The 21,614-nt window shown below is 42.4% G+C and overlaps 1 protein-coding gene across 1 annotated transcript; it reads right to left on the reverse strand.

Annotated features, from left to right (window-relative positions):
* Positions 1 to 329: 329 nt before the first annotated feature.
* GSTA2 (glutathione S-transferase alpha 2) lies at positions 330 to 14,073 on the reverse strand. The gene is made up of 7 exons (NM_177515.3): positions 14,039 to 14,073; positions 8,086 to 8,193; positions 5,919 to 5,970; positions 4,799 to 4,931; positions 2,370 to 2,511; positions 1,257 to 1,388; positions 330 to 701 (listed from the first exon to the last, which is right to left on the reverse strand). The coding sequence occupies exons 2-7, from the start codon at positions 8,170 to 8,172 to the stop codon at positions 576 to 578; spliced, it is 672 nt and encodes a 223-aa protein (NP_803481.2). The 5' UTR covers positions 8,173 to 8,193; positions 14,039 to 14,073; the 3' UTR covers positions 330 to 575.
* Positions 14,074 to 21,614: the final 7,541 nt, after the last annotated feature.

The raw sequence follows: 21,614 nt of genomic DNA on the forward strand, positions 1-21,614 counted from the left end.
ACTAATGTAATGTAAGCCTCCTTGACAACAGGGACTATATCTGGTTTGTTTATCCTTAGTTATCATGCTCCTGGAATACTGAATGTTCCCTATTAGATATAAAATAAAGATTCCATAACTGAATAGTAAAAGGGGTTGATAACGTGAAGGAAAGAGGTTGTCTGAAAAAAAGAGAAAAGTTTTAGGTTATGGGTCAGAAGAGCAGCAAAATGCAAAAAAGACTGTTTTTGTGACACCAAGCACGTCAAATGAAAATTTCTACTTAACTTGCTTTGACAGTGATAGCTGGTACATGCATAACTTTTTTGAACAGATCAAAGAGTCCATGATACTTTTTCTCCTTTTATTTATGTTTAGGTCTGAAACACATTCTAGGAGGAGATCGTGATTTTATACGTGATCAAAACAAAATAGATTGTTTTGCAACTAAATCTGCATTCTAATTAAATCATCAACTATACTTTGAAAAAGTTTATTAGTTCCACAACAGCCAAGATCTACATTTAGGTAAAGCACTTCATTGTTGGAGAACTTCAGAAGAGTGATCCTGCATGTCGTGGGCAGCCCTGCCTGCTTTATTTAATCCTGAAAATCCTCTTTGCTTCTTCCAAATTTTTCTCATCCATGGGAGGCTTCCTCTGGCTGCCAGGCTGCAGAAACTTCTTCACAGCCGGGAGACTGCTGACTCTGGCTTTCAGGCCCTGCAACCCACGAGAGCACAGCTCAGAGTGCCGCTAAAGACGAGCCCCGTCACTGACACAAGCCAGGGACCCCAAGACCCTCCTAGACAAGGGCCAGCCAAGGCCCCTCCATCAGCACCAGCAGAAGGCTGGACACAGACACCAACTAAGACAGGAAGATGACAGCCCAATAGCATTTTCCCCAGAGATGTCTTAGTGCAAGACTCTGTCCAACTTTCTGAACTTCCTAATTATCAGTCCTGCAGGTTCACCCTCAAGTGCAGTATGAGGAAAAGAAATGTGTCAGATATCAAGACAGGAAAATGAAAATATAGGGCAATTGGGCTGGAAGTGAAGACAGAAAATATGAATGGTAATCCGTGAGGCAAGTCAGAACCAATCTGCTCTTGGAGGGGGAGAGAGACAGGCAGAGAGAGACCAGCATGTGAGAGAAGGAACAGGAGCCGAGGGGAGGAAACCACTCAGCGTGGACCCTAGCACCTCAGTCCCAGGGTCCAGAGAGCAGATGCCGAGGTGGGGGGTGTGTCTGGGCCCCAGAGCCATGGGAGAACTCACCTTCAGCAGAGGGAAGTTGGCCAAAAGGCTAGGGTCCAGCTCTTCCACATAGTAGAGAAGTTCAACCAGGTGGATGTCAGCCTTGCTCAGCTTGTTGCCCACAAGATAATCTTGTCCGTGATTCTTCAGCACCTGGCGAATGGAGGGGTCAGATCAGGGACACAGGTCCTGGCAGGCTGGACCCCTGCTCCTCCCCTGCCCCTCACCCAGCCCCACTTCTATCTCTGCCCCTCAGTGAGTGGGTGGGAACCTCAGACCTTCTGCTCCCCCTGACACATAAGCAATAAATTAATACTTGTGAAGTTAATGAAAGAATGATTTAAATTTTATAAAGATGACAGTGTTGGTTTAAGCTTTTTATTTACATATAAGCCTCCTGTATCTTACAATCATTTTTTTTTTCAGTTTGTGATTTCTGTTTAGCATGATTTAAGGTAGTCTAATCATGAAACATTCTCCTCTTACATTTAAAGAGAAATATTACTACTAAGATGTATACTAGGTGTAATGATGGAACATTAATTTCTTGGTTTTGTATGACTTTCTTTAAGAGTCTGAGAGCCATGTCCCCCAAATTTGTAGATTATTTTCTCCTGAATAACTTTTCCCCTGTCTTTTCATCTCTACCCCACCACCCCCATATCTGTTTAGATATGTTTCATCCACTCCCAAAACACTAACGCATTCTGCTGAATGGCAGCTGCTCTCATGTCTCCCTACACATGGTATCAGAATATTTTCTGATGTATTGCTGACATCATGCTTCTCTTGGATCAAAGCCCCTGCACCACGTTCTGAGGATCCATCTACTCCAGGCTCCAGTGTGGCTCTCAGAGCTTCTAAAGCCCAAGTTCTAAGTATGTGAAATTCCATTGAAAAGGGAATTCCAGATTGGTCTGAGTAAACAGAAATGTGGCTGAAAAATTATAACTTGGGTAAAACTGGTGCAAGTTTTCCTCATAGTTGATTTCTATAAAGTGCCCTGAGAATCAGAGTACTACATTAGTATTCAGACAGGCTCACAGAGGTGAAGGTCAATGCCCTAGCAATGCCAGGTACTATTTTCCCTTGTCCTTTGATCTCAGTGCCAAAAATACTGAACAGTCCACTCACTTTTTCAAATGCAGGGAAATAACGGTTTGTTGTTCTCTCTTTGATCTGAGCTATTTTAGCATCTTTTTGATCAGGTGGGCACAGTGGTAAATGCATGATCATTTCCCCCAAGTCTTCCACGCCCTCTGAGTACATATCAATCCTGAAAGACAAAATGACCAAATTGTCAGATATCTCCTGCCTTAGGTTTTACAGTTGAGGGGGCATCAAGAAATGGCAAAGTCATTCACCTCCATTGGGTGCATCTTTCTATGCCAGTCATACAGTTATGATTTTTTAAATTAATTTTAACATTTCATTCCAGAACAAATCATCTAGATAGATATATATGTCTAATATTTTTGTTATACACATGGCCAAATATAGGAAGAGCATATCAGTGACCCAGGCAGAGTCACAAGAATGAGAGAAAAGGGTGGAAGCAGGGCAGGCAACCACGAGACCACACTTGGGTTTGCCGTCTCTGCTGTGGTGTGGCCTGTCCACAGTTAATGTGGCACATTAGTACCACCTCAGTCGTGTCGAGAGAGAATCCTGGCACCGCCACCCCCATCACATCCTTTTCCCTCTCTTGTCCTGTTATAGCACGAGGCTCATTTAGCTGCCCAATACCAGCACTCCTTTCAGGTACTTCCCATAGAATATGGTTTCACAATGCTCTCCATATACTGTTGCTGGACTCTGGCTTTGTTTGCATTTCTCAAGACTCTACCCAAAATATCCCCTGTAATAGTGCATTTCTTCATTCTGTTCCCACAGTGCATATTCCACATAATTTTGTTGTTTTTCTTCCAAAGATGACTTCCTATAAGAGTGTTCTTGAGTAAAAAGCTTTGTTGAAATATAACTCACATAGCAGAATGTCATGCTTTTCAAGTGTAAAACTGCGCAAGGGGTAAAGTCTCAGGATTCTGTACCATCATCATTCTCTAATTCTAAAATATTAGTATTTTCATCACTCCCAAAAGAGATTTTTTTTTTCAGGCATTCAACAGTTCTTACTCTCTCCAGCTTTGGCAGTCACTAAACTGCTTTTGGTTTTATGACCAGGAGTGTCCTGAATTTGCCAGACAAATGGAATCTTACAATATGCCTTGTTTGTGTCTGGTTTCTTTCTGTAAGAGAATGTTTTCAAGTTCCCTCCATGTTGAAGCATGGATCAGGACTTCATTTCTTTTCGTGGTCACATAATGTTCCATTGTATGGATGTGCCTGCCTGTGTTCATCCATTCACCAGTTAATGGACATTTGTGCTATTTCTGCTTTTTGAACGTTATGAACAACAGCACTATGAACTTTTGTGTACAAGTTTTAATGTGGTTGTATTTTTAGTTCTCGAGTATATTCCTAGTAGAGGATTGCTGAGTTGTATGGTAACTCATGTATAATTTTTTGAGTAATTGCCATATTTCATGATTCAATCATATGGTCCCATCACAACACAGAGGAGCCCCCCTCCAAATATGGCTGCAATGAATAAGTCAGGCTGCTACATGTGAAGTGTTAGTTGTTCAGTTCTGCCTGACTTTGCAGCCCCATGGACTGCAGCCCACCAGGCTCCTCTGTCCATGGGATTTTCCAGGCAAGGATACTGGAGTGGGCTGTCATTTCCTCCTCCAGGGGATCTTCCTGACCCAGGGATAGAACCCAGGTCTCCTGCATTGCAGGCATTATTTACTGCAGAGCTATGAGGGAAGCCCCTGGCTGCTATAGACATATTCAAATGTTCCAGACAACCCTAGCATCTTGGGCTCAATATCTGCTAACCTTTGTCAAGCGACCAGTTCATATAAAAGACTGATAAATAAGGTTCCTAGTCATCATTCTTATAATTTCTGGAACTTAAAAATCGTCTCCTCTAGAGACTTCCCTTCTAAGGCTTTATCCTCTAGACACTCAGGTGCTTTGTCCCTTGTCTCTAACTGTTGGTGGGTGTTAAGCTCAAAAGGGCCTGAGCTTCTGGTGTTCCACCGTCCTCCCAGCTTCATAGTCCATCTGTGTTCGGAGACCTCTGTCACCGTTCTATATCCATGGTGCACATCCTTACATAAACATATTAAAATGAATTTATTTAATTTATTTGTGTGACTGTGCCGGGTCTTAGTTGTGGTATGTGGGAACTTTTAATTGCCGCATGTGGAGTCCAGCTCCCTGACCAGGGATCGAACCGGAGTCCCCAGCATTGGGAATGCAGAGTCTTAGCCACTGGACCACCAGGGAAGTCCTACGTAAATTCTTGGTTCCACTTCAAGTTTACTCTTCCCGCATCCTCATAGGTCTCTGTAGTACTGGATCTCAGTTACATCATGAAGGTCTGTACTGCTGTTGGTCATGATCTCTGTGAGCACATCCTGCTCACTCAGGGAAGCACCTAAATTGTTCCTATTAATCACAGATGAAAGAACAGAAAAAAAAAACAAATACCGTACAGGGCTCTCTCCTTCATGTCTTTCCCGTAGAGGTTGTATTTGGTGGCAATGTAGTTGAGAATGGCTCTGGTCTGCACCAGCTTCATCCCATCAATTTCAACCATTGGCACTTGCTGGAACATCAAACTCCCATCTTTTGAAAGAAGAAGAGAAGTAGAGTGAGATGTTGGATGAACCATGCTGTTTAATTAAACTGAAATTTTTTATGAATCAAACTTTTTGTTGAAATGGCTGAAGACATAAAAGGAAACAAAAATTTTTACTTGGTAAAATATCAGTAAGAATAGCATTTTGCTTTTAGCTTCCTGGAGTCCTTCTTATCAATTTGCCTCTTACTTTTCAATCTGTCATTTCACTTTTTATTTCCCATCCAGATGATGGTATGTGTCTTTATTTTATGTATTTGACTTGCCTTCATGGATTTTTTAGGAACAATATGGGAGAGGTTCTACTAGCCAGTTGCCAAGTCAAATGAGGTATTTCTAAAGTAAGCCTTCTGTGGTTCATGGCGTTAAGGGCAGTTCTAAGAGAGACTCCTACATTCGGTGTTTTGTATGCTCATCAAATCCCACCCCCAGACAGTGCTCGGGGCAACCCTCTTTTTCCAACTCCATTGCTGCTGGCCCTTGTGCTTTATCTCCCTCCTCACACACTCACCTGGACTTAGAACTATTTCAACACCAGTTGGTTGGTTGAGTCTGCAATATTGCTACAATATTACTTTTTGAAACCCATTAATGAAAAGGACTCATGGCAATGGCTGGGCTTCTTTCTCTTCTCTTCTCTCTGATGCATGTGTTTTTCCTGACTTTGGGTGGGAGGGCTGTGTGGCATCCTGAACTGGTATGGTCACTCACAGTGCAGAAAGGCAGAGAGAGCACAGAGAGGGCATTATGGGGCACCGGGGCTGACTCCTTTAGCAGATACTCGAGTTCCAGCCCAAGTCCTGGGTGAGCTGCAAGACCTCCTAGAGGAGCCCCAACCTTTACCTTTAACCACGTTTCTCCCACTCCCCTGATGCACACCCACGATGCACACACATGGCATTGCTAGTGTTCTAACCTCAACTGAAGACTTTTACTAGATACTCCCATCAGAGGAATTTAGTTCTTGGTCTTACCGTTTCTTAGCTTATCCAGGTCTTCTGGTTGTTCTATAAATTTCTCTTCAAACTGAAAAACAGAAATAGTCAATGAGTCTTTGTTATTTCATTCCATAGCATTCATTGCTGAACTTGAACGTCCCCTGTCTGATGCTATGTAGAAGATAAGATTTCCAAGTTTGGCAGAGGGCAATGATTATGGCTTCTTGGAAATTCAGATTAGAGCCACCAAGATAAATGTGTGGCTTGTAGCACATAACTGCTTATTTTGCGGGTTCAGTTCCCCTCCTCACTGTCTCCATCTCTGTCAATCATTAGATATGCTTTTGGAGGAGGATGTCACTGGAGGGAACAGATAGCAAGTTCTAGTTATGGAGTTTTAATATCTCTGAAAGCCTTTCTCTTCCTATAAGGTCAGGACAGGGTATTGCATGTCCCCCATCATGGAGTATCCATGGGGTCAGTGATCCCCAAGATGTCACCAGGGGCCTCTGCTGTATATTACCTCTTCCCATTCAAGTTTATATTTTAAAAGGGGTCTTGATGGTGAGGGACTTCCTTTGTGGCTCAGACAGTAAAAAATCCAGCTGCAATGCAGGAGACCTGGGTTTAACCCCTGGGTCGGGAAGATCCCCTGGAGAAGGGAATGGCAACCCACTCCAGTATTCTTGCCTGGAGAATCCCATGGACAGAGGAGCCTGGCGGGCTACAGTCCGTGGGATTGCAGAGTCGGATATGACTGACTTTCATGTGTAGATTCTTGATGGTGAAGAGTTTGGGAACTGGGAGTTTCTAACTTGCTAAACAGTTTACTGTGGATCTGCATGAACTCACAGGGTCAGTCTGTGCAGTCTACATCTCCCCCTCAGGCTGGGCTGGACAAGAGGAGGCCTGGATGCTCTCAGCGTCTCAGCACCCTCCTGTGCTGAACTCAGTCCGCCCAGGAACTCTGAACACATTCTTGAACCCCAAGGCTGGACCGCAGTGAAAACCGTTGGTTGTTGATTATTAGAAATTAAACAACCTGGAATGGCACTGTTTGAATTTTTCTGTGTACTTGTTTCTTCACACACTTGAGAATGGATCAAGCATGAAGCAATCAAGAAAGTGTTTTATCTAAGGCTTAGGTAAACATGTTGTTAGGGAGCTAAGGGAGCACACTAGAGCTTCCCTTTGCAGAACCCCACCTCACCTGAAGCCCTCCTTTACTGCTCCCCGCTAAGGGACCAAATCTCCAGAGTCTGTCCACTACTCCCTCCCCAGGGAATCGTCACAGAGTTGCTGGGTTCCTCTGACCTGGGCTGAGAAGTGCTTTTCTCAGTGACACCTCTAGAGGGCAGCACTCAACAGAGTCCCACAGAAACCTACAAATTTGCTGCCGGGAATATGGAATTGTAACTCTAAAATGTTTGGGTGTCCTTCTAAGTGCTCCCACCCCCCTTTTAATCACCCACACACTTGTCTGCATCCTCACTAGAGTGTAAGCTGCCCAAGGGCAGGGACTGTATCTGTTTCATTTATCCCTGTATCCATTCAGTTCAGGTCAGTCCCTGAGTCGTCTCCGACTCAGCGACCCCATTGACTGCAGCACGCTAGGCCTCCCTGTCCATCGCCAGGTCCCGGAGTTTACTCAAACTCATGTCCATTGAGCCGGTATCCGTTAACCACCTTCAATAATTATCAGTTCTATTATATTACCCAATTGTAAGTCATTTATATGCTTATCCCCCTTCCCCTTGTAAGAATTTGAAACAAATCCCAGATATCACATATTTTCATTTAAATACTTCAGTATTTCCAAAATATAAAAACTATTAAAAGTAACACAGTACATTATAATACCTAACACATTAACAAAAGTTACTGAATATATCTATTGATATTTAATGTTCACATTTCTAATTGTTGTATAACTGTCATATATAATATTTCACAATTTTAAAAATCAAATTCCAACTTAGGACCACACAATGTGATTAGTTTCTTAAATTTATTCTAATTGTTTATTCTCTTTGACAGGAAGAACATTTAATAATCCATAAGGACAAATCTGTTTGTCTCTTAATAGCTGACAAATTTTCTTTAATGAAAAACAGCAGGTCATTTAGAAAGAAAAGTCTCCTAGCTCACGTGAGAGAAATAGTTAGATGCTGTCAATTTATATTCAACTGGAGATGAAACCTACCTCCACTCCGGCTGCAGCCAGGAGCCACCGAATGCACTCCATTCTGCCACGTCCATTGAAGTAGTGTAACTTGGGTTTCCCCGCCATGATGGCAGTCTCCTGGTTTCTCTAAACATTGATGAATGAATGAATGAATAAGTGAATGAATGAACAAAGATAAAACCACAGAAGCCAAATGCACTTTATGATATATGGCCGAACAGCATCAACAGTGCTGAGGAAGTGTCGACCTCCTTCACGGCAGAGTTGGAAGAGTCCCTGGAATGCATTCCTTGGTCTGTATTCTCACCTCCTTTAAATCAATCATGGAAAATTGTACCAATCCATTCTCCAGTCTCCACTGGGTAAAATCTGATTGTCTTGGTAGGCTAAGAGGTAAGTCTGTGGTAAGGATGATGGGTGGGTATTAGAGAGGGAAAGGACTAGAGAACTAGTATATATGTATTTTTAATTAATGCATTTATTTGACTGTAATGGGTCTTCTCTGTGCCAGGCAGGATCTTCTTTTCAGTTGCACCATGTGGGATCTTTAGTTGTGGCAAGCAAACTCCTTAGTTGTGGCATGTAGAATCTAGTTCTGTGACCAGGGATTGAACCCAGTCATTGGAGAGCATGAAGTCTTAGCCACTGAATCACCAGGGAAGTCCTGAGCCCTAGTATTTACTGCTGCTGCTGCTAAGTCTCTTCAGTCGTGTCCGACTCTGTGCGACCCCATAGACAGCAGCCCACCAGGTTCCCCTGTCCCTGGGACTCTCCAGGCAAGAACACTGGAGTGGGTTGCCATTTCCTTCTCCAATGCATGAAAGTAAAAAGTGAAAGTGAAGTTGATCGGTCGTGTCCGACTCCTATCGACCCCATGGACTGCAGCCTACCAGGCCCCTCCGTCCATGGGATTTGCCAGGCAAGAGTACTGGAGTGGGGTGCCACTGCCTTCTCCAGTATTTACTGAAAACCTCCTAATGGTCCTGCTCCAATAACCCCTTTGAATGTTTAATCCTCACAACAATCCCATGAAATAGTTTTTGTGGTTTTTCTAGTTAATAAAACCAAAGCTCAGAGGTTACATGGCATGTTCATAGTCATAATCCAGTTAGTGATGGATGCGGATATCCACACCTAGGATTAAAATGAGGACAAGGCTGGAACCTACACAGATGCAGGCCCTGGGACCCTGGGAGGGAGGGGCCTTGAAGCCAGAGGACTTCAAAGAGAGTGAGGAGGAGGAGGTGGAGACAAAAGCCATGTTCAGCTCCTTGGCTGTTACACTGCATTAGTTCAAAAGCTGAAATTAGGACTCAGATTTGCTTAACTGTTGCTCAAAAATCCTAATTCTTTCTACAGGCTTAGGACGCTAAGTCCTTCCATTTCCTTGCAGTTCTAGATTCTATCTCTCTTGGTACATCTTCTATCTAGAACAAGGGATGTTGCTGCATGAACTTTACAATCTGGGATGGAACCGACATTTGTTCAATGTCTGTCACGCAGTGGGCATTGTCACAAATTTATCTTCATTTCATTTAACCCTCCCAAAATCCCTGCTGTGAAGTTTGTCATTGATCTCACTTTGCAGTTGGGAATATTGAAGTTTCTAGGGTAACTTGCCCAAAATAGGTGGTGGACCTGGGATTCAAAGCTACTTCTATATGAATCCAAAGCTTGGTTTCATTTTTCCATATTAGTGTTTTTCCAAATGTGCATGACAATCCTTCAGTGGACTATGAAATCCACCAATTTTTAAAGTAGAAGAAAATAGAAATAGGAAATATCAAAGTGCCTTCTATGTTCAAGAGGTAAGCATCATTCCATGAAATTTTAGTTTTGCTATGTGTATGGGTAAAGGAAAGCACATGTGCACAGTTATCTGGTCATTGGAATGGTAAGAGATACTTTGGTTGGGTCCACTCAATGAAGTTTAAAAGCCCTTGGTCTACAGCAGCCTGTCTGAAGGGTGGACATAGCAGGGGACAGAGAATGAAACTCAAAGGCTCTGGACAGAACTAGTTCTATTATGACTGTGAATGGAAACATACAGGACTCATAAAAAGCAGGAATCCCAAAGCCAGGATGTATGGACAAACAGCTGCATTTTCTATGCAAATCCCAATGTTTAGAAAGCACTAAGATTCTCTTGCAAAATTTTGTTGTTATGGAGCTTGGGACAAAAACATACTTCTCTTTACCCAATAATCATCTCCTGAAAAGTATACACGACATGAATTTTAGATACCAAATGTTTTCAATATCCACATTTTAAATGTGAAATCAATGGTCTAACCTTTGGAAAATAAAGGATCCCTTGGAAACCTATTTATCTCATCTGTCAGGAAGTTGGAGATTGTGTACATTGTACTTTTCTTATCATGGGGAACGGAGGAGCTGTGATTCAGCAGAATTCTGAGAAGGTGTCGCTGTGAGGTGGAAGTCAGAGATCCCCCTCACACTAAGCTCCTTCTCACACTAAGCTCCCTTATTCAATGACCAAGGATCACGTTACGAAGGGAAATGAATTTTTAACTTACATAATATTTTATCATATCTTTCTTATAATATCTTTCTTCATCTTTTGACGGCTGGGGCAAATGTGATATAAACCTCCTGGTCCCCAGAAAATGAGAACTAGAGAGATTCAGTGACTTGCCATCAGTCACACACGTGTGTTCCTGATTCACACTCAATAACTAGCAAGTGTGTCCACCTCTAGGACAACTCCGGGAAACAGCTTCTAGGATCCTATTATCAGGAGGAGGAAACTCGAGTTCAAAGACCTGAAGCTACTTTCCTAGCTCACTCCTTTTGTGAGCACTGGGGTCCTTTGAAGCCATCTTCTGACTTCTGATCTGGGGCTCCCTCTCAACCAGGTAACACTTATGCCCTCTCTCTGCTGATCTCTGAGACCTTCAATATTAGTTTGTTACCCATTCAGAATCCGTTAGTCAATTAACAATTAAATGGGAGAGAAGGAAACATGAAATTCATGAGTTCCTTTTCTGTTAGCTGATTCCTAGGACAGCAGAGCCTGGTGGGCTGCCGTCTCTGGGGTCGCACAGAATCGGACACGACTGAAGCGACTTAGCAGCAGCAGCAGCCGGGGCTTGATATGAGGAAGCACAAGCTGGAATCAAGATTGCCAGGAGAAATATCAATAACCTCAGATATGCAGATGATACCACGCTTATGGCAGAAAGTGAAAAACTAAAGAGCCTCTTGATGAAAGTGAAAGAGGAGAGTGAAAAAGTTGGCTTAAAACTCAACATTCAGAAAACTAAGATCATGGCATCTGGTCCCATCACTTCATGGCAAATAGATGGGGAAACAATGGAAACAACAAGAGACCTTATTTTGGGGGGCTCCAAAATCACTGCAGATGGTGACTGCAGCCATGAAATTGAAAGATGCTCACTCCTTGGAAGAAAAGCTATGATCAACCTAGATAGCATATTGAAAACCAGAGACAGTACTTTGCCAACAAATGTCCGTCAAAGCTATGGTTTTTCCAGTAGTCATGTATAGATGTGAGTTGGATCATATTTAAAGCTGAGTGCCGAAGAATTGGTGCTTTTGAACTGTGGTGTTGAAGACTCTTGAGATTCATTTGGACAAATAGAAGATCAAACCAGTCAATCCTAAAGGAAATCAGTCCTGAATATTCATTGGAAGGACTGATGTTGAAGCTGAAACTCCAATATTTTGGCCACCAGATGTGAAGAACTGACTCATTGGAAAAGACCCTCATGCTGGGAAGGATTGAAGGCAGGAGAAGGGGATGACAGAGAATGAGATGGTTGGATGGCATCACTGACTGGATGGATGTGAATTTGAGCAAACTCCAGGAGTTGGTGACGGACAAGGAAGTCTGACGTGCTGCAGTCCATGGGGTCACAAAGAGTTGGACATGACTGAGCGACTGAACTGAACTGAACTGATATGAGGAAAAATGGATAAAAACATACCTTACTTTACCTGAAACCCTAAAAACTTACTATGAGTAAATTGAGCACTATTATAACTATGTTTGACCTTCACAAGGAGGTAGGCTTATATTCCCTGAAAGGAATGTCTGTGTGTGTGAGTGTGTGTGCTTAGTTGCTCAGTCGTGTCCGACTCTTTGTGACCCCATGGACTGCAGCCTGCCAGGCCCCTCTGAGCATGGAATTCTCCAGGTAAGAAAACTGGAGTGGGTTGCCATTCCCTCCTCCAGGGGATCTTCCCAACCCAGGGATCAAACCCATGTATCTTGCATCTCCTGCATTGGCAGATGGATTCTTTACCACTGCGCCACCTGTGAAACCCAAAAGGAGTGTACCCTGGGATAATCCAGTGTGAACTAAAGGAGCTGTATCTGGGAGCTGGTGGGGAGCAGGGCCCGGATGACAGCGTTTCTTAACAGAAAGAAGGAAGGCTTAGAGGCTAACTGCTTTCCTTATGAGGTACATACACTCTGGGGGGTTGTTTAATCTCTTTACCTCGGCGTTCTCTTTTAAAATATAGTTATATCTACTAGTGAAGCCTGATGAGAAAATTAAAGTATGAAAAATTCATAATAGGGACCAGGAAATTTCCCTCCTGCTCCCAGTTGCTGGGAGATGGGCAAGTCTCCAAGCACACTGGGCAGTGCGTGTCTATTTACCTCTTGACTCAAAGGTCTTGTAGGCATAAGAACTTATACATAACTAAGTCATTCTGGTTCTCTTTTTATTTGGTTTGTGTGAAATATTAGTGATGATCACTGATTAGTTAACTTGGATTGCATGAAGTTTTTGGCAAAGGTTTAGGGAGATACATCTCAGCATATTTCCCTTTTGCAGCCCCAAGATTGTAGCTGGCCCCTGGTGGAAGCATGCACCCTGCCTTGCCTTGCCCCTCAGGCCTGGCCCTGCCCCACTCACTCCCTGTTCTGGACTCCCTGGAATTTTTCCTGCCCTATCCCTCACCCCCTTTGCCACAGCAGGAGCTCAGGTTCTCACTCTCAACACCTGATGGAAAAAGATCCCTTCGCTCCAACCTCTGGTTCCTTACCTGAATATGCAGACCTTTCACAGATCTTTCTTCAACACCTTATTTTCTGGTTGATGTCTTTGCGTATTTCCTCGTCTTAACAAGTTTCCTTCACAGCTTCTAAGGCCTTTGTTTCTCCCCCAATATTAGTACTTACAACAGTGCATTAACTCCTGCATTCTGATTCGAACGTCGCTCAGTTGTGTCCAACTTTTTGCGACCCCATGGACAGAGGAGCCTGGCAGGCTACAGTCTACGCAGTCTACGGGATTCTCCAGGCAAGAATACTGGAGTGGGTCGCCATTTCCTTCTCCAGGGGATCTTCCCAACCCAGGAATTGAACCCAAGTCTCCTGTATTGCAAGCAGATTCTTTACCATCTGAACCACTGGAGAAGCCCTGTACCTTCTAGCCAGGTGAATGTTTGTGCTTTTTGAAAGCTAGTTTCTGCTCCCGTATTATTTAGTTTTCCATCCAGACCACTTTTGGAGGTTTGCCAAGAGTTGTTGAAACCCAGAGAGAGAAGGGGACTTGCCAGCTGGCTAATCACAGCACAGAGTTTCTGTTGACATTCAGACTTATTCCTATAATGATATATCTTAATTTTCAGCCTTCACAGCCCACATAGTATTACAATGTCACAGTTTGCACCCGTTGTGTGTTGACTCTGTCTATGGAGAAACTTACTTCAGCAAAAACATCTACTCTCTCGTTCGCACTGGTCATATTCTCCGATTGTCTAAAAAATTCTTTTTTCTCTTCACATCATGAATTTTTCCCAGATCTGAGTTCTCACACTTAGTGTTTTACATTCTTTATTTTTACACTTCTGTAAAGCTATATTCAACAAAAGTAGACTAAACAACTTGAAATGTCCCTTAAGAAACCACGATATGAGTACAAAACAGTTTTTCTTGTGCTATGGGCACATTATACTGACATATAAAATCAGTACTTACCTTAGGACTGTCTGTCTCCCACTTGGCTCAGCCCCTGAATGCCAGGTCCACATGTGTTTATAAGCTGCTGTTACAGTTGACTAACTCCGCCTCTTTCAAGAGGGCAAGAGCCCAGTTAGGGAGAAAGCTCTCCTACAGTGTTCAGAGCTGCAGATTCCATGCTAGATTTAAAAAACAAAAAAAAATGATGAATCATTCCCTTATCATGATACAACTAGTTAATATGTTCCTTTCAAGGTTGGCAATTAAGATTAAACACAAAATTTCAAGTTGCTGGACCCACTCTGCCAGAAGGTGAAGTTTTGAAGTATGACTTTTTCTTTCCTTCAGCTTTTTTAACCATGAGAAAAAAATTGAAATATAGTTACTTACAATGTTGTGTTAGTTTCAGGTGTACCGCAAAGTGATTTAATTTTATGCATATATATAGTCTTTTCCAGATTCTTTATGCTTATCAGTTATTGCAAAATACTGAGTATAGTTTCCTGTGCTATATAATACATCCTTGTTGCTTGTCTCTTTTACATATAGTAGTGTATATATGTTACTCCCTAATTCCTAGTTTATCTCTCTGCCACCTTTCCCTTTGGTAACCATAAGTTTGTTTTTTAGGTCTGTGGATCTATTTCTGTTTTGTAAATAAGTTCTTTTTTTTTTTTTTTTTTTACAATTCACATATAAGAGATATCATATGATATGGTATTTGTCTTTGACTTACTTCACTTAATATGATAATATCTAGGTACATCCATGTTGCTGCAAATGGCATCATTTCTTTCTTTTTTTATGGCTGAATATTATTCTATTATATATATGCAACATCTTCTTCATCCATTCATCTGAAGATGGATATTTAGATTTCTTCCTTGTCTTGGCTACTGTAAATAGTGCTGCAATGAACACGGCACATATCTTTTTGAATTAGAGTTTTCTCTGGCTATATGCCCAGGAGTGGGGTTGCAAGATCATATGGTAAGTCTATTTTTAGTTTTTTAAGGAACCTCCCTACTGTTCTCTATAATGGCTGCACCAATTGACATTCCCACCAACAGTGTAAGAGACTTACTTATTCTCCACATCCTCTCCAGTATTTATTTTTTACAGACTTTTTAATGATGGTCATTCTGACTGGAGTGAGAGGATGCCTCACTGGAGTTTTTATTTGAATTTCTCTAATAGCTAGTGATATTGAGCATCTTTTCATGTGCCTTCTGCCCATCTGTTTGTTAAATTATGTTTCTTTGAAAAAACTTAATGTAAGGTTTTTGTGAATTGGATACAAGGACTAGGGCAGATGATAAACCTCTACTGTGGGGACACCAGGGAGCTGGTATCATTAAAGGGCATGTGCACCTCTGGAATACTTTATTGCATTAGGTTGTGGATAAACTACAGGACACTCAAATTTAGGCACACAATAAATAATTTTTCAAAAAAGTATTCTCTAAACACTGTATGAAATATATGAAAAAATTACTTATTGTATGTCAGAAATTCACATTTAACAGGTATCCTGTATTTTATTTTCGCTACTAAATCTGAAGGAGGAAACAGACTTAACAGGCTCCATATTGAAAGCAGGACTCCATCTTGGGCCAGACTGTGGACTTTGAGCTATATGCCCAGTATCTATGGAAACAACATACCAACTGGAAAACCAGGTCCCAGGGTGGAAGAGCCCCAGGATTCATACCTAGACTCTCCATCACCTAAAAGAATACCCTAATTAGCTGTGTAACTGAATAAAATCATAAATTCTATTATGCTTATTGGGGTATGACCACAGGCCTATTGATAATTGTCCACTGTTAATTACCTAGGCTTAAGGCATATGAATCCCAGGTTAACTTTGACTGTATCTTTCTTTTCCTTTGTTCAGACTAGTTTCAGGGAATTTGGGGAGGTGGGTTTGGGCACGTACCCTTAGGGAACAAAACGTTTTCACAAAAACTGGTCAGGGTCTTTGGCTAAGAGGAGACTCTGCCTTGGGCCCACCAGTGTAAAAATCTGCACTCCACTATCTGCATTGTCCTGAGTGAGTTTGTTTCCCAGAACGCATGGCTACAACAAATCTGGCAAAGCAAATTTTATACTTTTTCCTCCCTGCCTCACTCAAATCAGCCTCCCTACTTACTCTCTGGACCTTTGCTCATGCTATTTGTTCTGTTCAGAAAAATACCTTAGAACTACCTTGAGCTCCTACTCTAGTTCCCCTATAATGTCTTTTCTTACGTTACATTGACACTATATGTTTTAATATTAAATTAGGACTCCCCCTAGAGCCTCCAGAGAAAATGTGGCCCAGTCTGTGCCTTGACTTTGGACTTCCTCCTGTTGACTTTGGAATTCATCCTGTTGTTTAAAGCCCCCAGTTGTAGTAAGCTGACACAGCAACCGCAAGGAACCAACACAGTCCTGCTTACTCCCTTACAGTACAGGATTACTGTGCAGCAAATCCTACACAGCTCATGACTGCATCCATCCCACAATTAGTAAAGGAAGAATTCTTTTTCTCAATATAATTACACTGTTCTATCACACTACAGTTTTATAATTTATATAATTTACAATTATAGCTCCTTAATTTCATTGAATGTTCAACATTCTAATTTTCCCCATTGTCTCATAAAGATTTCTTGGTACTTGGTTTCTTTGCAATAGGGCCCAAGCAATGCTGTCATTACAGTGATATGAATACATATGTCTTGAAGACTTGGATGAATGAATAGAGCTGTCAGGCAGATGAGAGTGGGTGGGGACTGTGAGGAATTCCCACAGCCCATGAAGGAGGAAACAGAACAGGCTCTATCTTGAAAGCAGGACTCCATCTTGGGCCAGACTGTGGACATTGAGCTATATGCTAGTTTCAGTATCTATGGAAACAACATACCAACTGGAAAACCAGGCCCCCGGAAGGAAGAGCCCCAGGGCTCTCTGTGGCCTAAAAGAATACCCTAATTATCTGTGTAACCAAATAGAATCATGCATTCTATTATGCTTACTGGGGTTATGACCACAGGCCTACTGATAATTGTCCACTGTTAACCACCTAGGCTTAAGGCATATGATCACTGGTTAATTTTGATTTTATCTTACTTTTTTCTTCGTTCAGACTAGTTTCAGGGAACCTTATAAGCATAATAGAATGTATGATTCTATTTGGTTACACAGATAACTAGTGTATTCTTTTAGGCCACGAAGAGTCTAGATACAAACCCTGGGGCTCTTCCATGGTTGGGGTGGGGTCCTGGTTTTCCAGTTGGTATGTCGTTTCCATAGATACTGGCCATATAGCTCAAAGTTCCACAGTCTGGCCCAACATGGAGTCCTGCTTTCAAGACAGAGCCTGTCCTGTCTGTTTCCTCCTTCAAAGTCATATATATTCATTCATATCAAATTCACACATGTCATCTGTGTCATAGAGATCAGATCTGGGGGACCCCATCAAATGGGGGTGGGGTCCCTATGCAGGGCCCCAAGGAGCCTCGTGCAGCAGAGCTGTGATGACCAGACAGCCACAGCAGGGTCCCCGAGCACAGAGCTTGGGTCCCTTGGGTTATTATTACCCCACCTCCCAGAACAGTGGAGAGCCCACAGTAGACAAAATAGTTGTTCAAAAATGGGTAAGAAAAGACATTTTTATTTTAGATGAAAAATGTCTCTCAAAGAAATACAGAAAATGTCTTTCTGCCATGACCCCAGAAAGGTAGCTCTTTCCTGTGAAAACCTAAGACTGTCAGATATAAACTGTTACACTTTTCTCTTTGTTGGGATGTTACAGATGTTATAGGATGATCCTTGGAAAATACTAAGGGAATATATAATATAATATTATATATATATATATATATATATATATAAAATGTTTCCTGTTCTTATTTATCTTTTAATTCCAAACTGTTGTAGCCACGTGGTCCGGGAAAAAAACTCACTCAGAAGGACGATGCAGATAGTGGAGTGCAGTTTATTACACCCACGGGCCCAAGGCAGAGTCTCCCCTTAGCCAAGGACCCCGACCAGTTTTTGTGAAAACCTTATATACCCTAAGTGTACATGTTCAAACCCATCTCCCCAGATTCTCTGAAACTAGCCTGAACAAAAGAAAAGAAAGATACAATCAAAGTTAACCCGTGATTCATATGCCTTAAACCCATGATTCATATGCCTAGGTAGTTCAGTTCAGTTCAGTTCACTTCAGTCACTCAGTCGTGTCCGACTCTTTGCGACCCCATGAATCGCAGCACACCAGGCCTCCCTGTCCATCACCAACTCCCAGAGTTCACTCAAACTCACGTCCATCGAGTCGGTGATGCCATCCAACCATCTCATCCTCTGTCGTCCCCTTCTCCTCCTGCCCCCAATCCCTCCCAGCATCAGAGTCTTTTCCAATGAGTCAACTCTTTGCATGAGGTGGCCAAAGTACTGGAGTTTCAGCTTTAGCATCATTCCTTCCAAAGAACATCCAGAACTGATATCCTTTAGAATGGACTGGTTGGATCTCCTTGCAGTCCAAGGGACAATCAAGAGTCTTCTCCAACACCACAGTTCAAAAGCATCAATTCTTTGGCACTCAGCTTTCTTCACAGTCCAACTCTCACACCCATACATGACTACTGGAAAAACCATAGCCTTGACTAGATGGACCTTTGTTGGCAAAGTAATGTCTCTGCTTTTGAATATGCTATCTAGGTTGGTCATAACTTTCCTTCCAAGGAGTAAGCATCTTTTAATTTCATGGCTGCAGTCACCATCTGCAGTGATTTTGGAGCCCACAAAAATGAAGTCTGACACTGTTTCCCCATCTATTTCCCATGAAGTGATGGAACCAGATGCCATGATCTTCGTTTTCTGAATATTGAGCTTTAAGCCAACTTTTTCACTCTCCTCTTTCACTTTCATCAAGAGGCTTTTTAGTTCCTCTTCACTTTCTGCCATAAAGGTGGTGTCATCTGCATATCTGAGGTTATTGGTATTTCTCCCGGCAATCTTGATTCCAGCTTGTGCTTCTTCCAGTCCAGCGTTTCTCATAATGTATTCTGAATATAAGTTAAATAAGCAGGGTGAGAATATACAGCCTTGATGTACTCCTTTTCCTATTTGGAACCAGTCTGTTGTTCCATGTCCAGTTCTAACTCTTGCTTCCTGACCTGCATACAGGTTTCTCAAGAGGCAGGTCAGGTGGTCTGGTATTCCCATCTCTTTCAGAATTTTCCACAGTTTATTGTGATCCACACAGTTAAAAGCTTTGGCATAGTCAATAAAGCAGATGTTTTTCTGGAACTGTCTTGCTTTTTCGATGACCCAGCAGATGTTGGCAATTTGATCTCTGGTTCCTCTGCCTTTTCTAAAACCAGCTTGAACATCAGTGGACAATTATCAATAGGCCTGTGGTCATACCCCAATGAGCATAATAGTATTTATGGTTCTATTTGGTTACACAGATAATTAGTGTATTCTTTTAGGCAATGGAGAGTCTAGATACGAGCCCTGGGGTTCTTCCATCGGGGAGGGGCAGGGGGTCTGGTTTTCCAGTTGGTTTGTCGTTTCCAAAAATACTGGGCATATAGCTCAAAGTCCACAGTCCGGCCCAAGATGGAGTCCTGCTTTCAAGATGGAGCCTGTTCTGTCTGTTTCCTCTTTCATTCCCCCCTCTTGATGCTCTTAACTCATAGTACGAGCATCACTCATAGGGATATATTGCACCCTGGCTCTCCAACCGCCAATCGGGGAGAACGACATCAACCTTTGGATTACAAAGTTCATAATACATTGTAAAATGCAAGGTCCACAGAACAGAACTATCAAGGCAACTATACAATGGTAAATTAATTTTCCGCCAATTACCCTTCACCCAAGAGAGTACCGAAGTCCAGAAAGGAATGTTTTCATTTGATATTGCTTTTACCTGGTTTTTTCATGACATCTAAAGCAGCTGATATATTGTCAGATAAATCAGGAATATATACATAACATTCAACCTTAATTATAGCACAGGTCCCTCCTTGAGCAGCTGTGAGCATGTCCAAAGCCATTTTAATTTGAATTACTGCTTCTGTTACTTTTATGAAACTGGTGTTTACATAATATGTAATCCTATGACCCAACTCTATTGACTGTAGGTCTAGCTTACATCAAGAGGGCAGAGAGAGATTTTCTGTGTCCCAGAAAAGAGCAGAGTGGTTTAAAGTCTCCTTGGCAGAGCGGTGACAGCCACCAGGGAAGTCTACCCATCACAGACAGAGGCATAGCCCTACATACACAACAGTTGGAGGTATTTTGGAAGTTGGCATGTCGATGAGGTCAAGCAGCAGGAGTTGATCATGTGGCTTCATCCTGAAGGGGCTTGTCCGGGATCTTCTTTTCCTTCTTCTTAAGGATGGTCTTAGTCTCTCGAGGGTCAGCGGGGTCCCTCTGTGCAGTCCACTCAGTGTTTTCTGGGTCTGCGTGGTATGCTCTCTTCACCCTGGTATGATGGATCCAAGGGGCAATACCTGCAACTTTAACTGCTGTAGGGGTAGTTAGAATAATATAAGGGCCCTTCCACCAAGGGGCTAGCAAATCAAGTTTTCAGTCTTTGACCCATACTTAGTCACCAAGCATAAACTTATGAATCTGTTCCCCAAGGGGGAACAGCACCCTTTCTTGTAAAAACTTAGTTACCCAATTTATTACCTTACCCAGTTCCATCTGCTGTGAAATCCCATCCCCCCTTACCTGAGGCAAATTTGTTGATACCTGTTTTATTATGGGAGGAGGCCTCCCACACACAGTTTCGTATGGAGAATAGCCTTGGGACTGTGGTATCATCCTGAGTCTGAGCAGATCTGTCAGAAACAAGTCCACCCAGGAGCAGTCAGTCTCTACGATCCACTTGGAAAGTCTCTTTAAGTGTCCGGTTGGTTCATTCCACCATCCCAGAACTCTGGGCTATCGGGGTCCAGCCCTGGTTGGATCCAGGGATTCCCTCAGGAGGACGGTGTTGGCAATTAGAATAGCAAAGCAGAGATTTATTAGATGCTCAATAATAACTGGTTTACGTGGGAAATCAATAAAGTTCATGACACCAAACTTGCTCTGACCACGGAGGCCGCAGGCGCCCTCTCGAATAGTGGAAGGTGCCCCACCTTAGGCACCTTCTCAAGTGGGTCTTAGAAACCCAGGCAAATAAGTGGTCCCAGAGGACCCCCACTCTCCAATTATTTTGGCATGAAGGAAGAACAGAAGAGAAAAGGAGGAAAAGGAAACAAGAAAGAACCACATGGGGAGACCAAACTTCGGTGAGCGAGGCCCATAGCTTTATTTTCAACAGGGGCTTTTATACCCTAAGCTGCATATAGAGGATAATAGGGGGTGTGAAATCATGCAAAGTCAGCAGTCTTTGATCCTTATCAAAACCAGGGTTTCTTTTCTGCAAACTTATCGTATACAAATGGTTTAGGTGATTTACATCATCTTCTGGCCAGAGGCCTGTTAACATTTTATGACTCTGACAAAGGTTTGTCAACCATAAGACTTATTTTCTCTAAGAATAATTATTTTAAAGTTTGGCGCCATCCTCCGAAGGTGTTAGATAAAG

The sequence above is a fragment of the Bos taurus genome, chromosome 23 (genome assembly GCF_002263795.3).
Source record: "Bos taurus isolate L1 Dominette 01449 registration number 42190680 breed Hereford chromosome 23, ARS-UCD2.0, whole genome shotgun sequence".
In the NCBI taxonomy this organism is placed as follows: Eukaryota; Metazoa; Chordata; class Mammalia; order Artiodactyla; family Bovidae; genus Bos; species Bos taurus.